This window comes from Diplotaxodon limnothrissa, linkage group LG6 (genome assembly GCF_057381915.1).
Source record: "Diplotaxodon limnothrissa isolate DT_005_m linkage group LG6, D_limnothrissa_male_GT1.1, whole genome shotgun sequence".
Classification (NCBI taxonomy): Eukaryota; Metazoa; Chordata; class Actinopteri; order Cichliformes; family Cichlidae; genus Diplotaxodon; species Diplotaxodon limnothrissa.
Window position 1 is genome coordinate 43629568 of NC_140601.1, and position 16970 is coordinate 43646537.

The following is a 16970-nucleotide window of genomic DNA, read 5'->3' on the forward strand; positions in this document are numbered from 1 at the left end:
GGTGTCTTCTGGAGCAGGACGGTTTCCTCCTTGTAGCCACTTTGACGCGCCGACTGACAGCAGTCACGTTTCTCCCGCTGCGTGACCTCCGGGCACGTGTAAAACTTAAAACCTGTAAACATCAGCTATAAAAACGTGGCTTTACCTTTGCACAGATGGTGAGAAAGAAACACTCGTCAACGCCGTCTTCCACGACCTCTGACCTCAGCGATGACCTGGACACGGAGGAGGCGCTGAAGGGTTTTGATTTCTTGGCGAGTCCAGACGAGCTGGACGGATCGCCCGAGTCAAGGAGCGGGGATGACAGCGGCGAGTGGGGTGAGTCGCCCGATGGGTTTCAGAGCATCAGAACGTTAGCGAGTGAAGCTTTAACCACAGTGGTAAAAGACGACTCCGGAGTTCAGAGCGTGAATGCAGGAGGACCCGCAGTCGCGCCCTGTGGAACTCCAGTTTCCTGTCTACAGCGACCTGCAGGTCACTGGCAGATTTGAGGCAAACTTGACCCTTAGAAACTTTTCTTAATGTTAATAAGTTGGAGGAGTGAGGTTAGAAAGAGCAAACAGGAAGTGTCTTTGTTTTGTCAAGCATCCGTGCAGCACCTGTGAAAGCTGTGAGTTTAATTCTGATCGTTTTTAAACGAGTTTGTAATAAAGTTACGTTTCAGCTCTTTTTTTGCAGACGTCTTTTTCGTGAAGGTAAAACAAACCGAAGCTCGTCCTGACCCGCCGTCCTCTGTGTTTACATAAAGAAACCCTTTTTCTGCTGTTGCTTAGCAACCGGTCCAGTGTCATTCGGCCAATGACGGAGAGCTCCCCACGCGCTCGGTGATTCAACACTCGAGTCGAGATAGTAAAGGAGCGCTGACTCAGTGCAGCGGGTCTCACCGCAGTGCTGTGTGCTCACGGCGTGAAAGGCCGCAGCGCCGAGCTTCGTCTCCGCTTTAACGCCGTTTCCATCTTGAAGTGCGGTCTGTGACGCTGCCTCCACCTTCACACTGAGATATTACAGCAGCCGAGCGCAGATAAAACCCGTTTGGCTGCTCGGTTATGATGGAGCTGCCCGTCTCAGCTCCATCGTCCTCTCACCTTTCATTCAGCTCGCCGTTACCATGGCAGCTTCCGTCACTGCACGCTTATCTGTGGAGCCCGGTGTGCCCTTTGACCTTGTACAGATAATGCTTGTCCCCATCAGACTGCTTCTACACCTGTGGAACTGCGCCCCCTACAGCGGAGGAGAGGCAGAGTCTGAACAGCCGGTTTACTGTTTAAAATGTAGAAGCTCATAAACAGAAGAAGGTGAATAACTGCAGGATTAACAGGAAACAGAATAAACTGACTGCGTCTCGACTCTCATGGTTTTTTACAGAAAGCATCCTTTGTCTCATGACTTGAGCGTGAAAAACACCTTTAAGCTGTTCAGACGGCGCAGATCAACTCGCTGCATCACGATGTGAATGTTTGATTTCTCTGATGATTCACTGGAGGAAATGTGAAAAAAGCGCGTTCACGCTTTCAGCTTCACGTGGGACGAAGCGTCCAGCTGATTCCTTCTGGGTCTGAGTGTTTTCTGCGAGGGACAAAAACATCGTTAATCCTGGACCCGCTCGTACAGACACAGATTCAGCACATTTTTAAAGTTGATGTAAGACGGTGAGCAGATTCTGTGAGGTCGCCTTCGTCTTTGGTTGAGGTTATCTGGGATGAATGGTACAGGAGGAATCTTTGCATCCTTCTCGCCTGTAGGAGGCGCTCAACTCGCTGCCTCTGCAGCCGTCGTCGTGTTTCCGCGGGACGCGGTTAGCCGAGGTTTCACAGGAGGGAGGGACCGCTGGCCTGGCTCTGCACACGTGTGTAAAGCACAGGGGGCGCCGTAGAGCGAGGTCAGCTGGCAGATGAAAGCGACAGCGTAGCTGGGCTACCCCCGTCTGTCTGAGGTTCCTCGCTCGTCATCACGTCTCCCTCAGGGATGGATTTGAACTGTACTGCATCCAGACACTCACAACATGTTTCTGCCTCCCCTCCCTCCCTTCTCCTCCCTCCCCTCCTCCCCGCCTCCTCCCCTCCGTCCTGTAGAGAAGGAAGAGCAGTCTCCTCTGGGTGAAATGGCCTGGGATGTGGACCAGGGGCTGATAGCCCAGCTCAAGGAGCAGTACAGGAAGGAACGCAAGGGCAAGAAGGGGGTGAAGAGTAAGTCGTGCTGCAGGCCTGTGCTTCATCCTCCCTCCTCACCCTCTTTACCTTTTGTTCCCCTCACCCTCTTCCTGTAATAATAAACTATTTATTCTCTTTTCCACCTCTAAGTTTTCCCTCCTCACATCGCCTCAGTCCCATCACTGGTCCTCTGTGTGTCACATGTTAGATGGCAGCTTTGTTATTTGGGAAATCTCATTGGAGGATTCGCCTCCACCCTCTGTTTGGTTTATGAATGAAGCTGTCGTAGCATCCAACCGTTTCAAGGGTCAGTTAGGAGGCTGTATACAAAAGATGAACAGTCGAGGGACGACAGTTAGCTGAGGTGAAGTCTAGCAGACAGCTAGCAGCTGCAGGTGACAGTCAAAGAGGCCACGCCCCTCATAATGCAAACTTTAAATGAGTTATCAGGTTACAGAGAGATCAAACAGTTTGTGTATCAGGCTGTAAACACGTTTGTTTCTGCTGTAAAGTTTGAACACGAGTCTGTGGGGACTGACTCACTGCTGCCTCTGCTGCATGTTAGAGGAACTGCAGTCACTGAGGCGTGGCGCTCTGGTTGTGCTGGAGCGTAAGACGGTGGAGTGGAAGGTTGTAAGACCTGAGCCGCTTTAATGCTCACGCCGTCCAGATGTGCAGATACCACAGTGTCCTCCTTCACAGCTGGACCATCAGTGTGCTTTTCAAACTGAGATGATTTGTAGGAAACTTTATTGCGCTGTGGAAACTGCGCCCTGGTTTGCGTCAGGTTATGTTCTTTGGGTTATCTTCAGGTTTTTTTACTTCCTGTTGGTTTCCGTCCGTGCTCGTGTTGCGATGGCAGCGACTCATCTGCATCGTGTCGCCGTCTGTCCGGCAGGTTTCTGTCCTTCCTGCTCTTCGCTCGTCTTCTTTGTTTCTCTGCTTTTGTTTGCCATCGATGCCTCGCAGAGCCGCTGCCGCTCCTTCTTTCCATCTTCACGTTTCACGTTTTATTTTTCATCTCTCCCTCCAAACGTCGTTGTTCTCCCGCCTTCATCGGGCTTCCTGTCCCCTCCTCATCCTCTCTCGTCTCTCTTCTTCCTCCTGCAGGACCAAACCGGTCTAAGCTGCAGGACATGCTGGCTAACCTGCGGGACGCCGAGGACCTGCCCTCCATGCAGCCGGCCGTGACGCCCCCCTCTCGGTCGAGCGTGCCCAGGCTGAACGAGCACGAAGTCGGACGCCCCGATGATGGTAGCCCTCCCTCCGTCTCGGCTCAGCGGTCATGTGTGAGTGACGTGAATGTTCAAACGTTTCCTGTTTCCGTCCTGCAGAGGCGATGACGTTCCTACCGTCGTCGGGGAAGTCGTTCATTCTGGGCAGAGTGGACGAGGCGGTTTCTAACGAGCTCGGATTGGGAGAGCTGGCCGGACTGACCGTCGCTAACGAGGCCGAGGGCCTGATGTACGACGTGAGTAACGTTAACCTGTCACAGGCTGCTTCAGGCCACGCCCCCTCGTGGACGTAATCCCAGAAAGAAAAGATGAAGAGCAGCGAGTAAAACCTGATTCCACTCGTGGTTTGTTTTGTTTTGAATATTCAAGGAGTGTTTCCACAGTGCTCCTGCACCCTGACATAGAGCTCCGCCCCCACAGCTGATTCTAACCTATCAGAGAGCTTAATGAGACCTTTTCCCTCCCTCAGATCGCCAACAACAAAGATGCACTGAGGAAGACGTGGAACCCGAAGTTTACCCTGCGGAGCCACTTTGACTCGGTGCGCAGTCTGGCCTTCCACCCGGTGGAGCCGGTTCTGGTCACCGCCTCCGAGGATCACACCCTCAAACTGTGGAACCTCCAGAAGACGGCGCCCGCCAAGAAGTGAGACTCCATGTTTTGCCATCACACACGTATTCTCTGAAACAGGGCAGGGACAGCTCAGTAGGCAGAGTGGTTGTGTAGAGTGGCCCCATGATCGGAAGGTCATGGGGTCGAACGGCGGCGGTCCCCCTGAGCGAGATACCGCCCCTGAAGTTGAAAACGCTCTGAGAGGGACTGCTGGCCTGGCTCGTGGATCCAAATGTAGACTCTGCTAACGTAGCTTTGCATGATTCCTCAAAATAATCCTCCTCTGATTATGATCCTGAGCCTCGGTTTATCCCCTCTGTGAAACAAGTCGTTGTAGCTCCTCTCCCTTTAACCCTTTAAGACCTGACATAGAACCAAGTCCGCCAGAGCTTATATTATATGTTTACCTGCTGTGGAGCCATTTTTTGGAGCATTTCAAGCTGCTATACATCAATACAACCATTACAGCCCAAATTGTAATAATATGTCTGCATTAGGTGCATAGTAATTACATAAATTGCAAAAAAGTGCAATAAACTACAAAAAAATTGAAAATCTTTTTGTTTTTTTAACATATATTTCTAGTTAGAGAAATTTAAGAGGCTTATCCCTCAAAACTGTAAATACAAAAAAGTTTCACAAACTAGTTTTTGAGTGTCTTCATAATTTTATTTTTGAAATACACAAATTTTTATACACTGCAGGAAAAACAAAAATAAATATTATAATGCAAATTTGCAAAAAAGCAGCATATGCATCAAAATAAACTATTTCCAGCAGTGCAATATGAGTCCTCAGCATCCCAGAAACGACACAAAGTCATAAAGTCAAACATAACTTTTAAAAACACCAGTATAGGCTCATGAGGCCCTGATGGTAAAAAACTACATTTCCGCAAAATGACATCACTTCCGGTTTCGGGCAGGTCATGCGGTCATGTGATAGTTCGCGCTGATGGACGTAGGAAGTGTTACAAACAGCTGATCGATCGGCAAAGCGTGTTTCTGGAATATTATGTTTTTGTTGCTGCAAGTGCTTTTATGCAGTTTTTGTAAAGCTTTATGTGGAAGGAACCTGTGACCGAGGACAAGCTGATGGCATCAGATGTAAGTACAACTCCTCCGGCTTCATATGCAAAAATTTTTTTATTGCGCTAGCTCACGTGGTTGCAGAGCTACTGGGATTTAAAAATAGTTACGCAAAATGGAGCGTGTCCGCTCCGACCGGCTCTAAAGGGTTAAGCAAACTTTCCTCTGATTGGCTGCCCCTCACAAACAGGTTTAAACTGCAGTTGGGCGGGGCTTCTGTGGCATCGTGCAGTCTGCAGCCTGAGCTGATGTTACAGGACAAACGAACACGGCTTTTAGAAGCCGGCGGTCTCACTCCTCTGCTTCGGTCCTCAGGTGCGCGGCGTTGGATGTGGAGCCCATCTACACATTCCGAGCCCACAGGTGAGCGTGGGAGCGTTCCCAGCACCGCCCACCTTCAGCCCGACTCCGTTCATGCGGTCATAAAACCAACGTAAGTGTCTGTCATTCTGATTTCGTCCTGTAGCGGAGCCGTGTTGTGCGTCACCATGAGCTCGAGCGGCGAGCAGTGCTTCAGCGGGGGCGTAGACGGCACCATTCAGAGCTGGAACACCCCCAACCCCAACATCGACCCCTACGACTCGTATGGTACGACCCGGCTCCTCCCAGCACACGCCTTCGTCGTGCTCTGTGTTCACATCTTCACGTGAGGATTTGCTCTCGTTTCCTCTGCAGAGCCGTCCGTCCTGCGGGGGGCGCTGTGCGGTCACACGGACGCGGTGTGGGGTGTGGTCTACAGCTCGGCTCACCGCCGCCTCCTCTCCTGCTCGGCCGACGGGACGGTGCGGCTGTGGAGCGCCGCCGACACCTCGCCGTCTCTCGCTGTTTTCAACGAGCGAGGAGGTAAGAGAACATCTGTGAGAACATCTGCACCGCAGCTTCAAGGAGGCGCAGTTTTATGTCCCTTTAGTTACTCCTCGAGGAGGAGGAGCTTAAGTGGCGCTGTGCTGAGTCTCTGCCTCTCTCTCAGAGCTCGGAGTCCCGACCTCGGTCGACCTGGTGAGCAGCGAGCCGGCTCACATGGTGACGTCCTTCGACACCGGACACATCGGACTCTTCAACATGGAGACGCAGCAGCTCGTCCTGAAGCTGGAGTCGGCCGGTCCTCCAGGTACGACCACGAGCTCGGCGAGTATTTACAACCCGAGAACAAAGAGCGTGAATAAAAACAGACATTTTACTCACGACAGAAACACGTCACATGTTCAAACTGAGGAAACGAACCGTCCGCGTGAGTCTGTTTATCCCCGATCATGTGACCGACCTGCTGACACCCGATCAGCTGCTGAGGGCTCCTCCGGCCGTCTCTTTCTAAAAATGTCTCCGCTCCGTTTTCTTTGTTCTGCTGTGAGTAAAATCTGAGTTTACGACGTTTGTTTTGCTCTGCGTCCCAACGGCGTTTGCAGAGCTCCGCCTCTAAATCACGTTCACCAATGAGCAGGATGAAGCAGGCTTCAGATGTGTCGACGAGAAGTTCGCAGAGACTTTCGTTTGTGCGTCTGCCAGTTAATTCTGCTGCCGTTTCGAAGCGTCGTCGGTGTCACGGCGCCGTCCGCAGGCCGAGCTGATGCTCTGACGCTTACACGTATTTACTGCTAATGTTCTCCTTCCTCCTCACGCCCGCCTCCACGCAGAAGCTCCCTGCAAGATCAACAAAGTGCTGAGCCATCCCACGCTGCCGATCACCATCACCGCTCAGGAGGACCGCCACATCCAGTTCTTTGATAACAACACAGGTACGCTGTGACGTGTCCTCAGCTTCGCTTCTTTCGTTGCCTCGCAGATCAAATTTAAACTTTAACCGTGTTTCAAACTGAAGGTAAGCTCATCCACGCCATGGTCGCCCACCTGGACGCTGTCACCAGTCTCGCTGTGGATCCAAACGGCCTTTACCTCATGTCAGGAAGTAAGTATCCGAGCGCACGCCAGCTGGCACATCCCATAATATTATCAGACTTTATAAAGAGCCTACGGGTACTTCCTGTATTTATTATTTTCACTCTAAGAGCTCTGGAGTAAAACGCGCTGTTCTCACAGCCGAGCCAATCGCAGCATCAGGAAACCAGGAAGTGTCCGTTTATGATGAAAAACACAAACGTATCCATGTAACAACAATAACAATCGTTTGTTTGTCCTGTAACGGCCTCCATCTTTATTTACAGTGCTGCTCTGTGCTGATTGGCTGTCTCTCTTCCCGTCAGGTCACGACTGCTCGATCCGTCTGTGGAACATGGAGAGTAAAACCTGCATCCAGGAGTTCACAGCACATCGTAAGAAGTTCGAGGAGTCCATCCACGACGTGGCGTTCCATCCCACCAAGTGCTACATCGGCAGCGCCGGGGCCGACGCGCTCGCCAAAGTCTTCGTATGACCTGAATGTGGTCAGCTGACCGCCCCAACGTTCTCGGTGGGGTTCTTATTTTTGGACAGATGGAGGTCGCTTCCTCTGCAGAAGGTGACCCCACTCAATCCCCCCCACGCCCCCCCCTTTAAGATTCTTCTCATGTTAAGCCCCGCCCCCTGCTGGACTCGGGCTGGCCTGGATCCACAAAACAAACTGACCTCTGAGTGAGGGGAAGAAGTTATCACGCGGTAGGCCGCGGCGTGTGTTCTCCCTCGAACAGCTCCGGGCTCGCCGCAGACGTCTCATCGTAATGTGCCTTCTTTCTGTCGGACGCTCAGAAGAAACCCGAGACGCCGGAGACGAGTCGGGACGGGGAGGTGATGGCGGCCAAGTTTAACCTTCACACGACCTCCGTTTGTTAGTCTGTCCGTCCTGAGCTGAGCGGCGGCGAGGACAGTCCTGGATCTGTCCCCGCCTTTAATGTGCTCCACCTGAGCCACGCCCACACAGGCAGGAACTTTGGCCCATCACGGTCGCCGTCCCTAGTTGGGTCCATCAGGTTCTCGTCCCTGCTGTTGGCGATGACTGGCGCTCGGTGGGAAGCAACATTAAAGAGAATCGGCGCCTGATTGGCTCCAGCCCCAAACATCCGAACATGAAGGTCCTCACTGGAGAGGGCGGGGTTAACCTGAGAGGGCGCCACCTGCTGGGTCTGAGCAGTAATCCTTCACTGGACAACAGAGGCCGTTTGGCTGCACCTGAGCTCTGATGGGGTTTCTTTGGCTCCTCCTCCTCCGAGACGCTGCTCATCGATCTCTGATCCGCTGAGCGCTCTGTTCCAAACCCTGAGCGGCGCTAACAGGGACTTTTTGGGAAACCTCACCTGGAAGGTTCTCCTCACTCACTCACGGGTTGTAAGATATGTGGCTGCTTTTGTGGGCGTGACCCTGCGGCGACGCTGTTCTCCCCAGAAATCAGACGGATCGGCCCGGACGCCTCCGACTCATCCCGACGCCTGCTGTTGCCAATGCTAATTACCTTCTTGTAACATACCTGAGTAACACCTGTGCTGCGCCCGCAGATCTGCTTTCCAGCTCGGTTTGTGCGCCGTGAGGCGGATCTTTTTTATTCTGTTTTACTTGAACGTGTCGTTTCTTCTTTTCGGGGTTTCTGCTGATGTTTTAACGACTTCTGTGTTTTTTAACCAAACGCATCGTCTCAGAAAGCAGCTGCTTCCCATCGTGGTGTGAAACGGTCGGCGTGTACAAAGACTTAACAGATATATGTGTGTACAGTTTTTAGGTATTAAAGCAAATCTATTTATTAACTGGTGTAAAGAGTATTTAGGGCGGTTTCAACGGGTCAGTGAGCAGAAAGTTCAAAGGTTGAGTGTTTCCTGTAAACTCGTGTGGAGCATGAATGCAGTCTGTACAGAGACGTGAACGCTTCCTGTAAAAGCTTTTTATCCACGACTTTCACCTTTACCTGCACGCGTCTGTGTTCGAGGCTGTTTTCAAAAGTTTTGTCCGCGATACGAGCGGGCAACTTCCTGTTTGGTTTCCAAAGTAAGGGCATATCCACACAGTTGGCTGATTTCTGCATTAAAATGAATCAATTCAATTCGTTTTTGTTTTTTTCTTCCATAAAAGGAAGTTGTGGACGTTTTCAATCCTCACTGCCTCATCCCGTTAAACAAAAACAACTCATCGGTTTGACAGATTGTAGAGCGTCTGCGTCGTGTAGTCGTGTGTCGAAGATAACAAACGTTTGATGGTTTTCAGCTTCTTAAATGTCTCAGTCTTTTCTCAGTGACGACAGCACAGCTTTAGATTGAACACGTGTGATGGCAGCTTTTATTTTTATGTTGCAAAGTTGCCAAAAACATTCATAGTTTGTTGAAAATGATGTTCAGCTGCCCGCTGAGAGCAACATGGAGTCAGCGCTGAGTTCCTAAATGGTTCAGAAGTTTAAAGATTTGTACTAATCTGCACAGACGCCGCTCGCTCACTTATGAAGCTTCTGTTGCCCAAAATTAGTTTCAGTTTGTCGTCAGTCTTTCATACGTCTTCATCTGGATGAACTGAAGACTTTCAGCTTCACTGAGTGTAACTGATTAAATTTGCTCTCCTTCCTGTTCTGTTCTGCCGGGTTTTCTCTCAGCGCTGACAGAAACCTGCAGAGCAAAACAAGCAGACTCACACTGGAGCACATTTATGATATTTCTAAGTCTGGTGGAGCAACAACAGGTTTCAGAGTGTGAGTTTTGACAAAGTGCACAAAATGTATTTATTTTAATTTGCTTCCATCATATCTTTAGTTTATTTTAAAGCTGAATAAAAATGAATCCTGACTCCTTTAACAGAGGCCAACATGTCCTCCTGTAACCACGTCTCATTGCTTCCTCTTCGGTGATAAACTCGGGGACGCGGCTCCGTCTCTGTGCAGTGTTTGCAGATGAAATCTGTGAGCTGAACTCCAGACTGAATCCTGCCTGTAAACTGTGGATGTGTTTTGTTGTGAAACTGCAGGAGGGACGACGGGAGCTGCTCGGGCTGTACATACAGTTCACACACTGTGTTTTGGCTTTTTTGTGTCTTTTTGCCTTCAGAGTGGGAGAGTGACAGATTTATCAGTAACAATAAAGAAATATGTTGTATATCATCCTGCGTGGTTTCATTGTTGTTTTCTAAGTGTTGACGGGAACGAGAGACGGAAAAACAACACTCTGAAGTCGGTCAGTTTAGTTTCTCTCAGATTATCACATAGGTTTGGTTTTTTTAAAGATTTTCTGCTATCTTATTGGTTGATTTCTTGTTTATCTAAGTCTCGACCACTATAATTATTATTGACCAGACTCTGTAGTTAGACTGGCTATCAATTATTTTTATTATTTTATGTAATAAATATTAACAGTTTTAAGCTGCTTGTTGAAGGTTTAGAAACCAGGTTTTTAAGCAGCGCTGGTCCGCCAGGTGGCGCTGATTCGCCTTCAGGCTGGATTCCCAAACGGAAACGAAGAAGCCTCTGTGTGGCGCTGCTGCGCTCTGATTGGCTGACAGGCCTGCGGCTCCTGCAGGGAAACAAGAGCTGCTCCGCTAAACGCACAAAAAAAGCAACACACCGTGTTTTATGAGGAGGAAATAATTGAAAGCACATCTGTGCGGCTTTACGGTGAGTGTTAACGCACCGATTTAACAAACGGCTGAAGTTTAGAAGCGAAATGAACTTTTTAAAGTGGCAAATAACTCAGTTAGCTTAGCATAAACCTGCTAACAAACGGAACACGTTTATAAGATGAGTTTTTATTTTGGACTCCGGGGTCGGGCTGCCTGCTCACACCGGTTCGGGGTTTTACTGCTGCAGATTTGTCATTTGTTGTCGCTTTTATTGAAACACTTGGTGAAAGTATCGAGATGTGTTTGGCTGTGCTAATGTTAGCTCCGCGCAGCTAAAATCCTGCGGGTTTTAAGCAGACTCTGGTTTCTCTTCCCAGCGCTCCTCTTCTCCTCTCCGGCCTCCAGTGGCACCGGCTCCCCGGGCTGCCATGAGCGGGTTCGCGGTCTGACTGCAGGACGATGGCTGCGGAGCTGTTTCCCACCAAGAAGCTGGTCCCGGCCGCCTCCGTGCAGCAGTACCAGCAGCAGAACCTCACCAACAACAACACCAGCATCACCAGCTGTAACTGGCAGGGCCTGTACCCCACCATCAGAGAGAGGTGGGTGTGTGGAGGAGGCCGAGATCCAGCACTAGAGAGAAAGGATTAAAATTCTCTCCGAAAAAGCCAGCAGCGGAATTTAAAAAGCAAAAGACTTTTTAAAAATTACTTTAAAATGCTCGGCTGCAAGAATGTGAGAGCCCCGAGAACGGGTCCTGGATGTTTAGTTCACCCTCAATCATCATGCAGCTTTCTCAGACACACATCCAGCATTTCTGTATTTGAAAGATGAGTTTGCAGGTCTGACAGGTTGCTCCTGCTTTGGTGTCTTTTCATTAAGCAAACCCTCAAAACTGCTGTGTTCTTATAGGAATTCAGTCATGTTCAACAATGAGATGATGGCAGATGTTCACTTTGTCGTGGGACCACCGGGGGGGACGCAGCGGGTGCCCGGACACAAGGTAACGCAAACACTCGACAGTTTCAGAGCACAGAAGATTCTGCTCAGCACTCACAACCAGCTCGCTCCTCAGGCAGCTTTATCAACTCTAATGCTTTCAGCTGAGTCTCTGCAAACGTTAGGACATCACCGCCTGAAGGTCAGAAATACAGTGAGGAGCACAGACTGGTCTCAGTAAGATCTCAGAGCAGGCTGAATAAGGACATCTGTGGTCACATGATTCTAGCTAAAGACTCAGCTGATTTCTGAACACTGGAGCGATCAGTAGTTAATGAAAGGCTGTCGCGGTTTAGCAGAAACCATGTTCGCATGGAGCTGACTATAAAACCAGAATATCACAGCAACACAATAACAACAAACAGCTTCAAGGAGGTTCGGGAAAGAATGGCTGCAAAAGAAGACAAAATATTCATTCACAAATGTCCAGACCATATGAAAAAACAAGTCCTTTAACATGCGTTGGGTCATTAACCCACTGAACCAGGTTAAGAGTCCGTTAAAGCGAGGAAGTCTTTAGCAAAGGGGTCATCCTTACAGCAACTGTGTATGATAAAATCACCGACAATGAGAACACAACCAAATTTAAAAAGAACCGAACCTAGGAGATCAGCAAAGTCCGTGATAAAACATTTGCTATATTTAGGCAGTCGGTAAACCACCACGCAGAGTGTGGTCGTGGATGCAGTCATCTCCGAGGCTACGCCGCCACTCCTACCAGTAATCCTTGGTGAGCTAAAAGCGACACAATCCGATGGAAGAAGATCGGAAAAAAGGATGAGCTCACCAGGACAAATCCAGGTTTCAGTCAGGAATAAAGCATCAATCCCGTTAGTGGAGAGGAAGTCGTTTAAGAGAAAGGTCTTATTGACCAGCGACCTGACATTGAGCAATGCCATCCGTATCCTAGGGGCTAAATCGCCACGGGTGGTGCGTCGTAGGACACTTAGGTTGCTTCAGCAAAATCCGCGTTGGAGCGATGTTATCCAAACCCCAGCAGGAAAACATGCCACAGGAAGGGAAGGGTAAGCTTCATGGTCAGCCGAGCAGATCGAACGGTGGGTGAGCAACTTAGCATCAGAGCGCTCCTGCAAGGAGGGAAAGAAGATCAAATGTCCAGGCTGGCATGTGGGTAGCCAGTGGCTCTGGCTTCAAAGTAGACCCTGAGGCGAACGCGACGGCCGCTCCTTCTACCGCGTTTCCTGTAGCGTTTCTTGGTTAGGAAGAGGTAGGTGGAAGAAGCCGGTCGGAGGGTCCGGTCAGGGCGGGCTGGCGTCGCCCAGATTCCAGCAAGGATCAGCCCGCGACGAATGGGAGAGTCTTAAATTTAAAAGTGTTTGCCTGTCGTATGTAATCAGTGCTCAGCCATTAGATGAGCATACAACTAAAAGGATCAAAAATACGATGCCACGGTCCATAAAAGAGCGTAGAACAGATACAGCCTTGATCCGCATGTGAACACCAGGCTGTGTCAAATCACTCAGTGAACAGTTTGTCTGTAATCAGAATGTAGAGCATTGCGTCAGTGGCCGGAGATCAGGGCATCTATGAATTAAAGTTTGGTTTGATTTCTGACTGCATGCTAAAGTATCCGTGGGCAACATACCAAGCTTCTCCCCGAAGCATCCGTCAGAGTGTAAATGTTAGCTAGAAAGCACTTAAGAGGGGGGAGGGTGAATGTTGTATAAAGCGCTTTGAGTTCTGCGCTTTAACCAGATCTAGCATCACTGGCTCCAGTGTTTACTCGCCATAAGCCTTCAGCTGCTCCACGCCTCGTGTCTGAAACTCGCCACCACTTCACCCCCGTCAGCTAGACTCAGTTTAAATCTCAGCACATCAGCATCATGTTTTTTGTTATTCCTGGAAGTTTATAATATTGTTTTTATTGGTAATTAAAGTAACCACGAGTGTTGTGAAAGGATATAAAATGCAGTTGTGGTTCTCCTGTTCTTTGAGCTTTGATAATCTCAGGGCGTCGTTGTGTTCAAAGTGTAACTCTCGACTCTGACATCGTCCTCGTTGTTCTCTGTTCTGGCAGTACGTCCTGGCTGTCGGCAGCTCCGTCTTCCACGCCATGTTCTACGGCGAGCTGGCCGAGGATCAGGACGAGATCCGCATCCCCGACGTAGAACCACCGTCCTTCCTCGCCATGTTGAAGTGCGTCAACCTTTGATTTTGTTTACCTCGTTACACAAACACCTGACCGCTCACCCACAACCGTGCCTTTGCCTCCGCAGGTACATCTACTGCGATGAGATCGACCTTTGCGCCGACACGGTGCTCGCCACCCTCTATGCTGCCAAGAAGTACATCGTACCTCATCTGGCACGAGCCTGCGTCAACTTCCTGGAGACCAGCCTGAGTGCAAAGAACGCCTGTGTGCTGCTGTCGCAGAGCTGCTTGTTCGAGGAACCCGACCTGACGCAGCGCTGCTGGGAGGTGATCGACGCGCAGGCCGAGCTCGCGCTGCGCTCTGAGGGTTTTTGCGACATCGACGTCCAGACGCTGGAGAGCATCCTGCGGCGGGAAACGCTCAACGCCAAAGAGATGGTGGTGTTCGAGGCGGCGCTGAACTGGGCCGAGGCCGAGTGTCAGAGGCAGGATTTGCCGCCAACCATCGAGAACAAGCGCCTGGTGCTGGGTAAGGCCATCTACCTGATCCGCATCCCCGCCATGGCGCTGGAGGACTTTGCCAACGGGGCGGCGCAGTCTGGCGTGCTCACGCTCAACGAGACCAATGACATCTTCCTGTGGTACACCGCGGCCAACAAGCCCGATCTGCTGTTCTGCACCAAACCGCGTAAAGGCCTGTCGCCGCAACGCTGCCACCGCTTCCAGTCTTGCGCTTACAGGAGCAACCAGTGGCGGTACCGAGGTCGCTGCGACAGCATCCAGTTCGCGGTCGACAAGCGCGTCTTCATCGCCGGCTTCGGCCTGTACGGCTCCAGCTGCGGCTCGGCCGAATATAACGCCAAGATTGAGCTGAAGCGCCAGGGCGTACCGATGGCCCAGCGCATCATCAAGTACTTCTCCGACGGCTCGAGCAGCACCTTCCCCGTGTCGTTCGAGTACCCGGTGCAGATCGAGCCGGACACTTTCTACACCGCCAGCGTGGTGCTGGACGGCAACGAGCTGAGCTACTTCGGCCAGGAGGGCATGACCGAGGTGCAGTGTGGGAAAGTGACCTTCCAGTTCCAGTGCTCCTCCGACAGCACCAACGGCACTGGCGTGCAGGGAGGCCAGATCCCCGAGCTCATCTTCTACGCCTGACGGGCGGAACGGAGGGCGCCGCAGAGATTCCTGCTTCACTGCCATGTTGACTTTAAAACTGTGGAGTTCTCAGGAAGTTACCGAAGGAAAGACGGACTCGCTGAGCCTCAAAGACGGAACAACGACGACTCGATGGAAACGTGAAGAAACAAGAAGACGTCCCTCCAACGCTGCCTGTGTTCATCGTCTCCGTTATGTAGGAGTTGGAAGAAAAGACGATGGCTTCAGGTTGGTCGGGACTACTTTCAGTGGCAGATTAATCCACAGCTGTCAGCAGACATCACACTACAAACACCTGTGCAATCCTGTCTGAAAGCCCCGTTTAAAGGTCTTGTGTTAGTCTGTTCAGTCCACAGAACCACAGAGGACTTCCACAAGCTGTCGATCATATCTATTGATTAAACACTAAAACTACAATCAATCAGATATTCAGGTCACCAGATAAAAGCAAGTACAGACGAGTGTGTTTGCTTTTAAAAGCGACTGAGATGATCGAACACATCTTTTATTACTCACGGTGGACGTTAACCAGATAATTAAAGAGACACAAGCAGTGATTTGACTTTGTGTGGCTGCAGTCTGAATGTGAACATCAGCTCTGAAGCAGGAGGACAATATGTTCCCTGTAGTCTGATTCAGCTGTTTGTGGGAGTTTTTCCTCTGAGCTCTGTCACGGCTGTCAGGATATTTCGCTCTCTGATCTGGTTCCTGAGCGTTTGATATAAACGTTCACCAGCTCAGCGCCGCGCGACTTTAAAATCCTGAAATTCTGCTCCAGATGTTTTCACCTGAACTGTTTCTCTGTTCCACCCTCATGTTCTTGGGAAGCTTTATTACGGTTCAGGTCTCACTGCGCCCTCTTGTGGTGCCGAGTGGTATTACACGACAGCCCTGTTTGAGCTTCAGCACAGCTGTGTTGGCCTCAGTCACAGCATCTGTTCGTTTCTGCTGAACGCTTTGTTCGTTTTAGGTTTTAAACTTTGTTTTTAAACACAGGAATTTCCAATAATACCTTTTGGTGCAAACGTGCCATAAATAAATAAATAAATAAAGCAGCCCACAAATGCAACTGTTTTATTTTGGTTGGTCAGACAGTTTCTTCTCCTGGAGCAGAGCTTTAAGATTTTTCAGGAACTTGGGGACTTCTTCCAAACATAAACTGGGAGGACTGGGCGAGCAGCGTCTCTGAAGGTTTTCAGTTTGTTGCCTTAAAGAAAACGTTTGAATTTAATAAAATTTGTAAAAGTGAGATTCTTAAACATTCCTGCTGTTGATGAAGGAATCAAAGTTTTATTTTAGTTTGTGTTCGTGGACGGTTCATCACATTCCTGATTTTCTGTTTCTGATTTGTTTGAAGCAATTAAAAGGACGTTTCACTGAAATGTTCCTGTGATTTTTAACTCTATTTAATTTTATAGTTTAAAATCCTCGGGCTCTTACTTTGAAAATCACATGTGTACCTATGTTATCCTAGGTTTTTGTTGAAGGTGTGTAAATGGATTTCTGTGACAGACACTACTCGTCTTCCTCTTTTTCTTTGTGTAATCTGAAAAATTCCTTTTTTTTTTTTTTTGATCGTAGACGAAGACATAGTTTGTTTGTTTGTTTCCTGTCGTCTGTTTCAGCCAGAATGTGCAGTGAGTCGGCGGCCTTATCGATGTGTTACTGTGACACATTTGGAAATAAAAGGTTTGATGGATTTTTCTCTGAGTCTCAGTTTTTGTCTCACCCTGAAAAAAATCCCATCTGAACGTTTCAGAGGGAAGAAATGATTCCAGCGAGTCTGTGAATGAAACATGAAAAATGCAGTAAAATTCACATAAAAATGGAATTTTACTGCATTTCCATTAACTTTGATTTGATAAACGAATCAAACCAAAGTTTGTGCGAGAAAGCACAAATGAAATTTGAAGTAAGAAAAATGTTTTCTGATTAAATAAATTATGAAAACATTTCATTCGTAGTTTACTTTTTATCAAATATTTTCTGGTAACTTTCAGGCAGGAAAAGGAGGTCATGAAATCCAAACTTTGAAAGAAAGAATCCAGTTTATTTCACATGATTACAGATTACAAACATCAACATAACAGCTTCAAATTCTGACGTTTTTCCAAAATGTTTGGGAAACGAGAAAAACAAAAACTTCATTAAAAATTACA

General features: G+C 49.3%; 2 protein-coding genes across 2 annotated transcripts in view; both read left to right on the forward strand.

The window, feature by feature from the left end:
- LOC146631324 (striatin-like) overlaps positions 1-7456 on the forward strand; it is a 31298-nt gene extending 23842 nt beyond the window's left edge. Inside the window, exons 7-18 of the mRNA XM_085355323.1 lie at positions 156-318; positions 2073-2186; positions 3261-3404; positions 3485-3621; positions 3855-4030; positions 5401-5448; positions 5552-5673; positions 5761-5928; positions 6056-6196; positions 6720-6821; positions 6905-6991; positions 7287-7456. Coding sequence (XP_085211449.1) covers positions 156-318; positions 2073-2186; positions 3261-3404; positions 3485-3621; positions 3855-4030; positions 5401-5448; positions 5552-5673; positions 5761-5928; positions 6056-6196; positions 6720-6821; positions 6905-6991; positions 7287-7456 — 1572 coding nt within the window. The remainder of the gene's footprint in view (positions 1-155; positions 319-2072; positions 2187-3260; positions 3405-3484; positions 3622-3854; positions 4031-5400; positions 5449-5551; positions 5674-5760; positions 5929-6055; positions 6197-6719; positions 6822-6904; positions 6992-7286) is intronic.
- A 3035-nt stretch (positions 7457-10491) lies between these two features.
- Positions 10492-16175, forward strand: LOC146631325 (BTB/POZ domain-containing protein 3-like). The gene is made up of 5 exons (XM_085355302.1): positions 10492-10600; positions 10923-11144; positions 11455-11545; positions 13580-13698; positions 13779-16175. Exons 2-5 carry the CDS (start codon positions 11005-11007, stop codon positions 14809-14811), a joined length of 1383 nt encoding a protein of 460 aa, XP_085211428.1. The 5' UTR covers positions 10492-10600; positions 10923-11004; the 3' UTR covers positions 14812-16175.
- Positions 16176-16970: the final 795 nt, after the last annotated feature.